At 36.6% G+C, this 12,768-nt stretch overlaps 1 protein-coding gene across 4 annotated transcripts in view; it reads left to right on the top strand.

Moving 5' to 3' along the window:
* Window positions 1-12,768, top strand: part of LOC144215582 (semaphorin-4C-like) — a 221,232-nt gene that overhangs the window by 198,696 nt on the left and 9,768 nt on the right. For all 4 annotated transcript variants that reach the window (XR_013330450.1, XM_077744620.1, XM_077744619.1 and 1 more), the window contains 7 exons: window positions 5,027-5,181; window positions 7,027-7,089; window positions 7,874-7,972; window positions 8,062-8,158; window positions 8,498-8,617; window positions 10,064-10,215; window positions 12,386-12,561. Coding sequence is in view for 3 of the 4 variants with exons in the window: in XM_077744620.1 (XP_077600746.1) it covers window positions 5,027-5,181; window positions 7,027-7,089; window positions 7,874-7,972; window positions 8,062-8,158; window positions 8,498-8,617; window positions 10,064-10,215; window positions 12,386-12,561 (862 nt within the window). In the remaining variant the exon portion in view is untranslated. The remainder of the gene's footprint in view (window positions 1-5,026; window positions 5,182-7,026; window positions 7,090-7,873; window positions 7,973-8,061; window positions 8,159-8,497; window positions 8,618-10,063; window positions 10,216-12,385; window positions 12,562-12,768) is intronic.

Raw genomic sequence — 12,768 nt, 5'->3', positions numbered from 1 at the left:
CATATTTTTTGAGGGGGGGGGGGCATATTTACACTGGGGTATTCTCTTAGAGGAGAGTTTGTCAGTATTGTAAGTGCATTTGTCTCAAGGTTCATGGCATTTTCCCACCCAAAATGTCATTGGCTTGCTCTTGTCTGTCTCTTTCTGCTTCCCATTCAATGTTTGTCGCGACTTCAAAGCTCTCCTTAAAAATAGACCTTTAATCATAGTTTGGTGTTTGAGTGGCTGGACAGTTGGAAGCTATAAGAAGTGAGTGTATATATTTATAACTGACAGACTCGTAGAGGAAAGATCCAGGCAAAAATCCAGGGTATGAAGTAGACCTTTTCAGACGTAGATCTCTTCGGTTTCACCTTCAACATTTGCAATAAATTGCTTTTGAATGGGATGCATTATTTCTAGCTATTGACCATTTCCCTAAAACATCAAATGATGGATTCTTTACCTTCAGGCAGCTTCTGTTCATGTGAAAATGAGCTTTCTTATCTTTTAAATTGAGCCTTTTTTGCCCAGTTGAAATCAATCTTTCACAGCGGCAGCTTTTAAGGAAAACAAAATGGGAGACATCTGTGTAGAATTATAATTTTTTGTTCCTGTGAACATAAGAATGTTGGTTTTGGTAGAGAAATGATCTTCAAATCATTTTTCAAGACGATTTTGCGTTAAAATTTAGGGAACTTTTTCGGTCCAATGCGAAAAGGCGCCATTTTTCTTTCTTCACGACTTTGATTGTAAAAGTCATTATAAATGTCGTTATCGGGATGTACTTGAATGGCAGATTGTTCCTTCTTGCGTAATGTTCGAAGGCTTAAAATTAAAATAACTCAAATCGAAAGCCTGTTTAATATCTTAGCATAAGTATTTTACTTATTATTTTTGCATTTTCACAAATACATGCTATCATGTCTGTTTGGGATAGAACTGCAATGAGTACATTTCTGCAGAGAAAAAACTAAATTGGCGATAATATTTAAAGTTTTATTCCGCTATTCATTAAAAAAGATAACTTCATCAAAACTATGCTAGTGCCATCTCTTTTTGACAAACTTTTTGGGTGTTTTTTTTTGTTGTTACCTGATTTGTTGCCTGCTTCTAGCAGAGATTTGAAGACAGCTGTGTTTTTCAGTAGAAGACACGGTTCACTGAACATGTTGGGATGCATGGAAAAAAAATGAGATTTGACTCGCTGTCATGTACTTTGTATGTCAATCAATAGCTAAATGCCAGGGTGTGTGGGTGATAGGTTCAAACTGCTCTAACATTTGCTCCTTCCACTTGTATGTCGCTCAAATGACAAATCCAGCAAAGAAAAATGGTTTTCTAACATTTTTCTTAATTGGAGAAGGCAATTAACCAATACTCTTTCTGAAATAGACCAGTCTATTGCTTTTAATGTTTTAAACTAGCATACATTTCTTCCAGTCTCCATCTTTTTTTTTAAATATACAAAACTCGAGGAAAACCTGTAGTGTAGTCAACTCCGATGATCTCAATTTACAATCTGAGATTGTAAATTGAGATTGTAAATTGAGAGTCTTTATCTGAGACGAAACGACCGGGGAACAAACGACCGGGGACCAAACGACCGGGGACAAAACGACCGGGGACCAAACGACCGGGGACCAAACGACCGGGGACCAAAAGACCGGGGACCAAAAGACCGGGGACCAAACGACCGGGGACCAAAAGACCGGGGACCAAAAGACCGGGGACCAAAAGACCGGGGACCAAAAGACCGGGGACCAAACGACCGGGGACCAAACGACTGGGGACCAAACGACCGGGGACCAAACGACCGGGGACCAAACGACCGGGGACCAAACGACCGGGGACCAAAAGACCGGCGACCAAAAGACCATATATATTTGAATGAGAGCCACCAGTGTCCATTTTTTAGGTGACACTTGGTCACGTCGAACCCATTACTGTTTTGGTGTGGTGGATAGTTAAACATCCATTTTGGGAAATTCTAATCAGTCACGAGGCACTCCAAACAACGGCTTCACGGAGGACTGTGTGTCTTTTTGTTTGCATGTGCGCGTCGTGGGTGTAGCATGGCAGCAGATGTATTCAGCGCTCCCCCGAGGATGCTGCTTCTCTCCTCCTTCACTCTGGCTCATTTGTACGCCTCCCCTCCCCAATGTTTATATGCTGCTGCTCCTCAGATAATAACCTGACTTCACTACTTATCAGCAACCACTTCCTTGTTAAGCGCTTTTTTACTCTTCTCATCTTTCTTGCCAAAGCTAACGTTCCCAAGTTCAAATTTTTCTTTTTCACCCCGTTCTCGTTGCTAAAAAACATTTGCGTCGGGTTTATAATGGAAAAGGCAGCAGGATTAAAAAAACAGCGTGTCCCAAGATGACCTACTTTGGATTTAAGTGGTTTTGAGTGTTTGTGCAGTATCTTTTAGAAATGTTTATAGAATTGAGATTTTTTTTTAATTTCATCTAAATTTCTACAGATGATTATTTCGTTCTTGTCAAATAAATTGAATAAAGTAAGAGGGAACACTTGTTGGCATGGCGATTGTTCATCATGTGGGTTTATAACAGAAGAGCTCTTAATTTCGACATACGTTGAAAAGTAGGCTTTATTTAAGAATAAAGTCAATGCAACTCAACTAAGCCAAAGTCACATATTGAATTTGACATGACATAAATCACATTTTTGTTCCCTCTCGTGAGAATGGTTGCATTGGAAAACTATTTTTTTTCCTTAGTGAAAATAGATATTTTCATTTGTTTTTAGGATTGATTTGTTTTGTCAATGGATATAAATCTGAACTTGAAATCCATGAAAACAAGGTAATACAGTATCAAATGAAGCATGTTAGATAAAGGCATTACAGCTCTTAATCTTTTTAAAATTGCTTCTTTGAAAAGTACTGTTAGATCGAAATAAAACCCAGCCAAAATTTGCTTTTTATTTAATTTTTTTATAATAATTCCAAGGCTAGTATCCTGCTATTTCTTTGAATAGTGGCTTATTAAATTGGAAAACCTCCTTATTAAAATATGATCTTCAGCTGCATCCCATATAATGAAGACAAATCATAGCCAAAGATCTCCACTAATTATATTTGTGTCTTTACAAGTTTTTATCAGATGTGCTTTTAGACCGTGTATAACATCTTGGGTCTTTTCTTTAAATCATCTTAAATAACATTTAAATTCTGAAGGGAAAATGTCATTCCAAAGACTTGTAAACAAACACCTTAACACTGAATCATTTGTTTTTAGAAAAAAAGGCTTTATGTTCCTTAATTGTGAGGACAAGCTAAGACATGACAGGCAATGAGCGTTCATTACACCCTTATTGTTGCCTCGTATACATTACATATGCAAATTCATGGCATTTGAATGCAAGACACAATTGTGGGTTTAGTTTAATCCTTGAGATTGCCACCAAGGGGCACCCTGCAGTGTGGGAAGAAGAAGAAAAAAAAGTCAATGCAAGTGTTTTAAAATCATGGAGGAGGTTGCTTTTGAAACCGTAACATTGCTGGATTTCACCATCAATATAAATCGGCTTTTGTCTCTATGGCAACATTATTGCTTCTTGTTTATTTTGTAATACACTTGTTCCAGTTGGAATGTTACATTTGAAAAAAAATGACTATGTGGCGGAAGTTTTGTGAGTCATGTCACCTTCGGCACTTTTTTTGTTGCACCGGCCAGCCATCTGGCGTCCACTCTGGACTTTAGTCCTTTTTTTCCTGTTTATGTTTCATATGTACTGTTAACGGATGCACTTTTTTTATATGTATCGTATCTTATACTGACCCTGGCCCATCTGTCAAATATTTAAAGTCAATGTGGCCGCCGGGCCCAAAAGTTTGCCCACTTAACCCTTCATAAGTAGTTTAACATTTTGTACATTGGTCATAATAAGTGCTAATCAGATAAAACACAATCACTCAAAGTCTTACTTATTTAAAGTATTTCTCTCAAATCCCTTACCCTTTTTGGTTTATAAGTAAATAGATTCTACAGAATCATTTACTCGCAACTGGAAATGTGTTTCCCGGTTCCTGCTTATCATGTTTTCTGTACTCAAACCAAAAGTGAGACATCCTAAATGTGTTGATATAAAATGATGATTATGATGATGGCAGCGTAGGTTGATTGCAAGTGGACGATAATGTGGGTTTGAATTGTAAAACTGAATTATTTTCCATCTGTCCGTTGCATAAGAACCAAGAAATGTGTGTGAAATGGAACTAAGTGGACAGCATAAGTTGTGGCTACATGGAAGCTTGTGTTGATGCCAGCCTCATTACTATGTGACCGGACGTTTGGTCGACGGTCTTTTGGTCGGCAGTCAAATGTACTTAGATATTAAACAGTACTTAGATATTAAACAGTACTTAGATATTAAACAGTACTTAGATATTAAACAGTACTTAGATATTAAACAGTACTTAGATATTAAACAGTACTTAGATATTAAACAGTACTTAGATATTAAACAGTACTTAGATATTAAACAGTACTTAGATATTAAACAGTACTTAGATATTAAACAGTACTTAGATATTAAACAGTACTTAGATATTAAACAGTACTTAGATATTAAACAGTACTTAGATATTAAACTCTCTCTCTCTTAGATATTAAACTCTCATGAATATAATTTTGAGAGCTGGCTTTAACAGTAAAGTCTTTGTCACTATTTGACCGGTGACCAAAAGACTGGGGACCAAAAGTCCGGCGACCAAAAGCCCGGCGACCAAAAGTCCGGCGACCAAAAGTCCGGCGACCAAAAGTCCGGCGACCAAAAGTCCGGCGACCAAAAGTCCGGCGACCAAAAGTCCGGCGACCAAAAGTCCGGCGACCAAAAGTCCGGCAACCAAAAGTCCGGCGACCAAAAGTCCGGCGACCAAAAGAGCGGCGACCAAACGTCCTAACACCCATTGCTATGACTAAACTGGGACAAGTCAAAGTTTCAACCATTAAAATCTTGCTATAAAATGCTACCAGCACTAATATTAATCTCCAATATTCTTCATTTTGCTGTCATCCAGATGTTTTGGACAGCATGGCCAGGTTCAGCATCCAAGGAGTCTTCAACTACAGCTTGCTGACGCTGTCGGACCACGAGAGAGTTTTATACGTGGGCGCACGCGAGGCACTTTTTGCCTTGGACCCCAACGATATCAGCAGACAGCTCAGGCCACAGGTAACAAACACACTTACACCGCTTTTAAAGGATTAGCTTGTATATTTGGTGAACGACAAAAGACAAACAGATGGAATCAGTGCTTCATTTCACCTCTAAAATCCCAAACAAATGATTATTGAAGTACAAGAATGTGACCTGTTCTGCTATTACTGCGTTTCTCTCTAATTTTTCATTTGCCCTATTTAAGTCTTAGATTTAGGACAAGTGATGTTATGGTAATTACGATGATAGGACTCAGAATACTTTTCAAAAATGTGGGCTGTACAAGGTTATTGTAGACTATTTTAGCTGAAACTTTTTCACCCAATGGCAAAAGTTTTTGTCAAGTTCAATAGGAAATAATGGGATTCAACTATATTACTTTTTTTTCTATCTGAGCGATTGCTTTATTTAAAATTTATTTGGCATAGCTTTGGCATAAGCCTCCTTCAGTAATAGTCTTAGAGAGTAGATATATATTAAAATTATAATGTAGGCTATTTTTGGCAGACGTAGAAGAAAGAAATGCAAATTGCTCATACTTTTGGCTCTGTTTTATCATGCGCTTATTACATCCTGTTGTATTGGCCGGGGATTTTAATACCTGGATCTCATCTTGAAGAAATACACTCTCTGGTAATTGTTTTGAAATGCCATTACGCACGTATTCAGAGCAGTGATGAAGACCCTTTAAATTCAATCTAGTTTGCAGCCAGGTCGTCAATAGTTGACCTGTATTGTGATCAATACATTCCAGCAAGTTTTGACGGTATAATGAGCATCCGGCAGCAGTTTTTTTAGGATTATTACCTGGTTTATAATACCGAGAAGTTATTATATACACGCACCGATGGAGTCGCATCATACAAGCGCAGGATGTTGTGGTTTATGAATTTTGCCGTAAAGATAAGGGCCACCTGTTAACATCTCACCAGTGTGGAACGTCGTGGAACGATGCCAAAGTTTTGCCCCCCCATCGCCATCTGCTTATCATTCAGAATTTGAAATACAATTTGGCATTGTTCAGCACACCTTTTATGGACTGGAGTTATCTTCTAGTTTTCTTTGGTTCAACTGATTAGCCCTTTGATAGATTGCGCCCGTCATTTGTTGTATTTCCTTGGCTGCCAAGAGCTGTGGCCAAACGTGCAGGACTAATGAGGCTACTTATTCATGTTTGTGTAAAGAAAAGTTTGTTCTAGAAAGGTATTGTGTTTAAATTTATAAACTGGGTTATACATTGAGGGCGCAAAATCTCACATTTTAAGTTGACTTACCGTATTTTCACGACTATAAGGCGCACTTAAAAGTGAAATTTTCTCCAAAATAGACAGGGCGCCTTACAATACAGTGCACCTTTTATATGGAAAAAAAATTAAATATGTCATTCATTGAGGGTGCGGTGCGCCTTATAATGTGGTGCGCCTTATAGTTATGAAAATACGAACTTGAAATTTTTTACTATTATTGACATCTAACCTTTAATAATAATAAAGTAGAAGTAGATCCTAGTACTATATGTAACAACATGGCACTAAAATGATCAATATCGGGTAGTACTAAGAAATAACGTGCTGCAAAATGTGTATTTATCGAAATCTAGTTTCCAAAAGCAGGTTGCCCTACCTAATATGGCCGCCAGCTATACACGTTTCCTTAAAACGGGTCTTCCTTTCAATTCCCCAATCGTGTGGCGTCCAATCATCCTTCTGCTGTGAATACAATTGAGTTTATCAGTCATATTTATGCCAACTAAAATACCTAATATACCGTCAGTCATGTTTCATAATAATATAAGATAATATATCACATTTTAACCATATTTAAATGAAAATGTCATGTTTTTCCCTCACTTGCTTGCAGATTGACTGGCCTGCTCCAATAGACAAGAAAAGGGAGTGTGTCATCAAGGGGAAAAGTAACCAGGTAGGCACTGCATTTATACAAGAATAGCATAATATTTTTGTTGTTTTTTTTTTAGGTTTTTATAAGCAAAGTTATTCCAAACTAGAAACTTTTCTGTCATGACATTAGCCTATCTTGCAGTGTTTTTCTTTCCAGGCACACTAAAAGCAACAACTCATATAGTGGTTAGATGCAAAAAGCATTTTTTTGTTGTTGTTGTTGTTGCCTCTCCCCAATAATAGTATATTGATTCCATCTGAGTATACCGTCTGCATTTAAAATGAGACGCTAACCGAATAGTTTCTTCCAGTCACGCTTTATTCATCACACAAAGCCACCAAAATATGTACAATACATCCTCATTTATAGCTTTTATTCTTATAATAACTATTGAATGGTACTATCCTTACCCAGGTTAACTTTTAAATGTTTTTTTTCTCCTTAAATTGCCAGCCACATTCTATTCTCATCATCACTGATTGCACAAATTGTCAAAATAATAATCAATAATGTACAAATCGTAAAAATACAGATATTGCTTTGATGCTTTTAGTACTATTGCGAAAATATTAACTTCCACAGTAGAAGTATTACATTATTGTCCTCCCCTGCACAGAAGAAAATGTATCGTCAAATACTCATATTACACAAATTTATATATGCAAAAATACTTGCTGTGTTTTGTACTTTTACTTTTTACAAGCATTATCTCCCTTCTGCAAGTTTTGGTGCAAAAAAATAAATGTTATTTTTACAACTATGCATCCATTGATGTTAGTTCTAACTGTTTTTTATGCCTTTTTAGACTGAGTGCTTCAACTACATTCGCTTCCTGCAGACCTACAACCATACACACTTGTACACATGTGGCACCTATGCATTTCAACCTAAATGCACCTATGTGGTAAGAAATATTCATAATTTTGTAGAAATGTGAAAAAAAAACATTTAAAAAGCTATTTTTATCATTTTGTTTGTGTATACATATTACAGAATGCAGATTATTTCACTCTCAACAACGCTTATCTCGAAGATGGCAAAGGCAAATGTCCATATGACCCAGCCAAAGGCCATACTGGCCTAATAGTAGGTGAGTCACCATGTGTGTGTGTGTGCTTCCATCTCAGCTGTGTTTTGACTTGAGGAACTAATGGACAGATTTACAGTGCAAACAGTAGCATAAAGCATAGATCAAAATATCCGCAAAATACCCCTGCAGGCTTTTCCATCTTTTTTTTGGTTGCCACACTGTTGCGCAGGGAGTCCTAGAGTCCAATTTGACTTTGCATGCCGCATTCAATCGCAAGTTTGCGGTTTAAGTGAGCCTACAGACACCCATTACTCATTTGTTCTCCCTCAATGGACTCTTGGCCTTCGTTATTTTAGCTGGCGTTTGATTTAAACTGAGATTTTTTTTATGTTGGTACAGACAAAGAGCTCTACTCTGCCACTCTCAACAACTTCTTGGGGACCGAGCCAGTTATACAAAGGAATTTGGGACAACAGCATTATAGTATGAAGACTGAATACTTGCCTGCTTGGCTCAATGGTAAGTATGTTAAGAAATACGCATTTTTAATACTACAGTAATACCTCGCTATTTTGCGGATTGATTATCGCGGATTTGGCACATCGCAGATTGAATCTGATGAAAAGAACAATAATACGAATATGAAATTGGGAGGATGAACGCAATTCAGAATTGGAAATTACTTCACTGGCCACTAGAGGGCACTTTCAGGAGTTAAATCAATGGTGTCAGATCGCGAGCCGCATTAACGTCAACTTCATTTCACGTGGGTCGGACCATTTCAGATATATTTAGATTTTTTTTAAATAAATGGATTAAAAGAACTGGATTAAAATCCCTGAATATTCTGTTTTTATAGATCTAAAACAATGTTTATTTTAGATTTTTTTATATATATTTTAGGATTTTATAAAATGATTTTTGAGCTAAAAGCACAGGAAAAAAAATGATTAAAAAAATTACAATTATTGATTTAAAAGGGGTAAAATCAGGAAATTTAATATACATGTATACTCTTCATTTTAATTTGATCCTAAAACGAAGATGGAAGAAAGTCTTTACTTTTTTGGGCCACAAAAAAAATGATGCAGCGGGCCAGATTTGGCCCCCGGGCCCCCACTTTGACACCTGTGAGTTAAATGATAGTACAGAGAGGGTTTTAAAAGTCCAAATATTATTGTATTATGTATAATATTACCTTTTAATTGACATACCACCAATGTTCCAAAATGATAATTACGAGCAAGTCCTCTTTTCAGTAGCAATTTTAAACCTTAAAGAAAATGAAAGTACTTGAAACAAAAGATTGCCATTACACTTAATCCCATGAACATACTTTTTTTAAAACGGTACAAAAGTCACCACTAATGCAGGAATTAATGAATCATGTAAAATAGATTAGATTGACAATAGTGCCAGTTTCCTTTTGAACACATTTTAAAAAAAAAGAAAAAGACTGAAATGTCAAATAACAAGAGAGAATGAATTCGGGAAATAAAGCTTGACTACTTGGCCATCGTTACGTTTTGTTATCTTTTGAGCAAAACGAAATTAGAAATGTGGGAAGACGTGAAAGGAGAAAAGATGATGAGGTCAATACAGGTGAAATCTATGATGAGAGGGCAGACATTACGCTTGGATAAAAGCCAATAGAAGGAAGATTTGGTAATGGAAGAAACATTCAAATGAAGCCAAAAACTCATCTCAAATTCTTACATTAGTAAGGATTTAATCAGGATTTTTTTGTGTGTGCTTGTGTTCATGTTAAAAAGAATCGAATCAACAGGGATTACTGTGAAATAAAATGTCAAGATGGCTTAGAACATGAAGAAAGTTGCATTTTAAGAGTAAATATGTGAAATATCACATGAGATATAATCCATTGCTATCAGTGGAAGAGAAGAAATGGAGATGAATGAAAGGTTTGCAAGACTGAATGTTAATCCTTCGCTTATTTGTGCACAGAACCAGACTTTGTGGCTTCGGCATTGGTTCGAGAGAGCAGCGGAAGTAAGGATGGAGATGACGACAAAATCTATTTCTTCTTCAGTGAGAGAGCATTGGAGCTGGACTGTGATACTGAACTCAATGTGGCCAGAGTGGCTCGTGTCTGCAAGGTAAACAACCCTACAACTTAGAAAAAAAGATGGCGCCAAATACAATAGCACAATTTTTTGGCCAATTTCAGACCATTTTGTCATCAAAGGGTCAGACCAGTAAAATCCTAACACATCGCAGGGGTTCGGGAACCTTTTTTTTTTAAAGAGAAAGCCATGAAGAATTCCCAATTTCAAATGTTATTCCTTGAGAGCCATACTCACAATTTAAAAGTCAAAATACATGAAAATGTGCAATTTTTGGGGGGTATTTCCCACTTTTTAAGTACAAAAAGTCTCTGAATTCTCTTGACAACATTGTTACACTGTTGCTAATCAATGAATATCAATGCATATCAATAAGAGAATGGATATAGAAGACAATCAGGACTCGGCTCCCTCGCCATATTTTAGCTCAGAGCCATATGCATCCATCCAAAGAGCCACATGTGGCTCCCGAGCCATAGGTTTCCTTACCCCTGCCATATAGTAAAAACTAAGGCGGAAAACCATTCAATTTAATGATGAAAAAAATAAGTCACCAATTGGAAAACACATTTAAATTTGATGCATAGGTTTAAACATGCTTTTTTTTTAAAAAAAAAATGACAATAGTTATGCATTAAAAAATGTGATTGCACAAAATTGAAAGTTTGGGAAGTAAAGTTGTACACAAAAATTTGAATACACGTTTCAAACAATGACCTTGACTTATACATTTTCATAGTTTTCTCATGGTTTTTTTTGCACTGAAATGCAAAACTTACTTTATAATGTTAGTTGCATTTCTTTATTGGAGCCATTCAGGGATAGAAATTTACCTCCTTAAATTATTTCACAAAAATAGAAGAAGACACTGCTGGTTACTAAAAACCTGCATTCTTTATTTGGCCCCATAATGTCTTGTTTCATTTTCTTGCAATTCACATTATGACTCATATATACAGAAGTTCTTGTTTGTATTATTTCAGTGAACTTTTGGTTAACTGTGTTGAATTCCATCATAAAATCTCTAAAAATGTGTGTAATTAAACACACTGTGTACAGGGAATGGACTTTAATGTTTTCTTTATGAAAAACAATAAAGCTCTTTGAAAGAAATTAGAAACAGATGCCCACACATGATGATGAGCATCGGAATAATGAATAATTCAGTGGATCCTGCTGATATTGGTTTGGCGCCTGTGTGTTATGTTTCATTGTAGCGGTTTATAATATGAGCAATTAGCATGTATAATGTCTTTTCTTAGAACACACACAATCATTGAAAATGACAGTCTTTGACTTTGTTGGATGTAGTTTATGAAATAGAATACTCAATTTGGTACGTTTAGAGAGGGACGCTGAATAATTAATTATTATTTTCGTGTCGTCGATGCTAATTAATTGTCACCACGGCATCTCTTAAGATGTTGATCAAAGCGCTAGATATGGCTCCTAAGCAGCATGGAATGTAATCATATTCATTTAAAATGCTATTTTGTGAGAAAAAATAAGTCTGACAATGAACCGGAATGATTGTTGTATTTTTCGAAGTATATGTCGCAATGGAGTATGAGTACCGTGTCAAAAAATGTCACAATGAAGAAAAAAAATGATAATAGTTGCACTAAATACATTTTGGAGTAAAATGCATTTATTTTTTAAACAAAATCACATTTACAAAAGTATAGACTAACTCAGACGTGGGCAAACTACGGCCCGCGGGCCACATTCGGCCCGTTAGGCTTTCTAATCCGGCCCGCCGACGTTGTCCATTTTTTTCCCCAAGATGGCGCCGTCACGCAGAAGCCAGTGGCAGTATCTCTGTCCACTCTTATTTGTTTTTTGTGTTTTACAGCCCTTTTATTTTTTTTAAATAACATTTTAATATTTCTTAATACATTCCTTTTGACTTTGTACTTTATTCTTTTGACTTTAATGATGAGTGATGAGTATGTTAATACTTTAGTCATTTTTTCTGTTTATATTTCATATGTACTGTTAACGGATGCACTTTTCTATATGTATCGTATCTTGTGCTGACCCCGCCCATCTGTCAAATTTTTAAAGTCAATATGGCCCCCGGGCCGAAAAGTTTGCCCACCCCTGGACTAACTTATCACACTAGTTCTAAGTCCATGGTGGCAACCATACCCAGACCAGACTCCTGTATAACTGTCAATAACAGAGTGTTCTTTCTCTTCGTCAGGGTGATCTCGGTGGAAGCCGAACGTTACAGAAAAAATGGACAACTTTCCAAAAAGCACGTCTGGATTGTTCCCTTCCCGAGCGTCACGTCTCCTTCAACAACCTCCGGGCTGTCTTTACACTGCAGGGCCAAGATTGGAAGGGGACTGCTTTCTTTGGCATCTTTCACGCTCAGTGGTACGTTGACTGCATCACATATTCATTAGCTGGGAAAATTATGGGGGAAAGACGACATTCGTTTTTTTAAATAACATAAATTTACATCTGATGAAGGCCAAGACAATATACACTACTTTGTTAAAATATGTTTGATCGGAATGGCTTTTAGTAAAATGCTGGATGAAAATAACTGGAACAGAAAAGTCATATTTTGATATCCAAATT

The sequence above is a fragment of the Stigmatopora nigra genome, chromosome 22 (assembly GCF_051989575.1).
Source record: "Stigmatopora nigra isolate UIUO_SnigA chromosome 22, RoL_Snig_1.1, whole genome shotgun sequence".
NCBI lineage: Eukaryota > Metazoa > Chordata > Actinopteri > Syngnathiformes > Syngnathidae > Stigmatopora > Stigmatopora nigra.
Note: the sequence above shows the minus strand (reverse complement) of the source record. Positions and strands in the feature narration are given on the sequence as shown.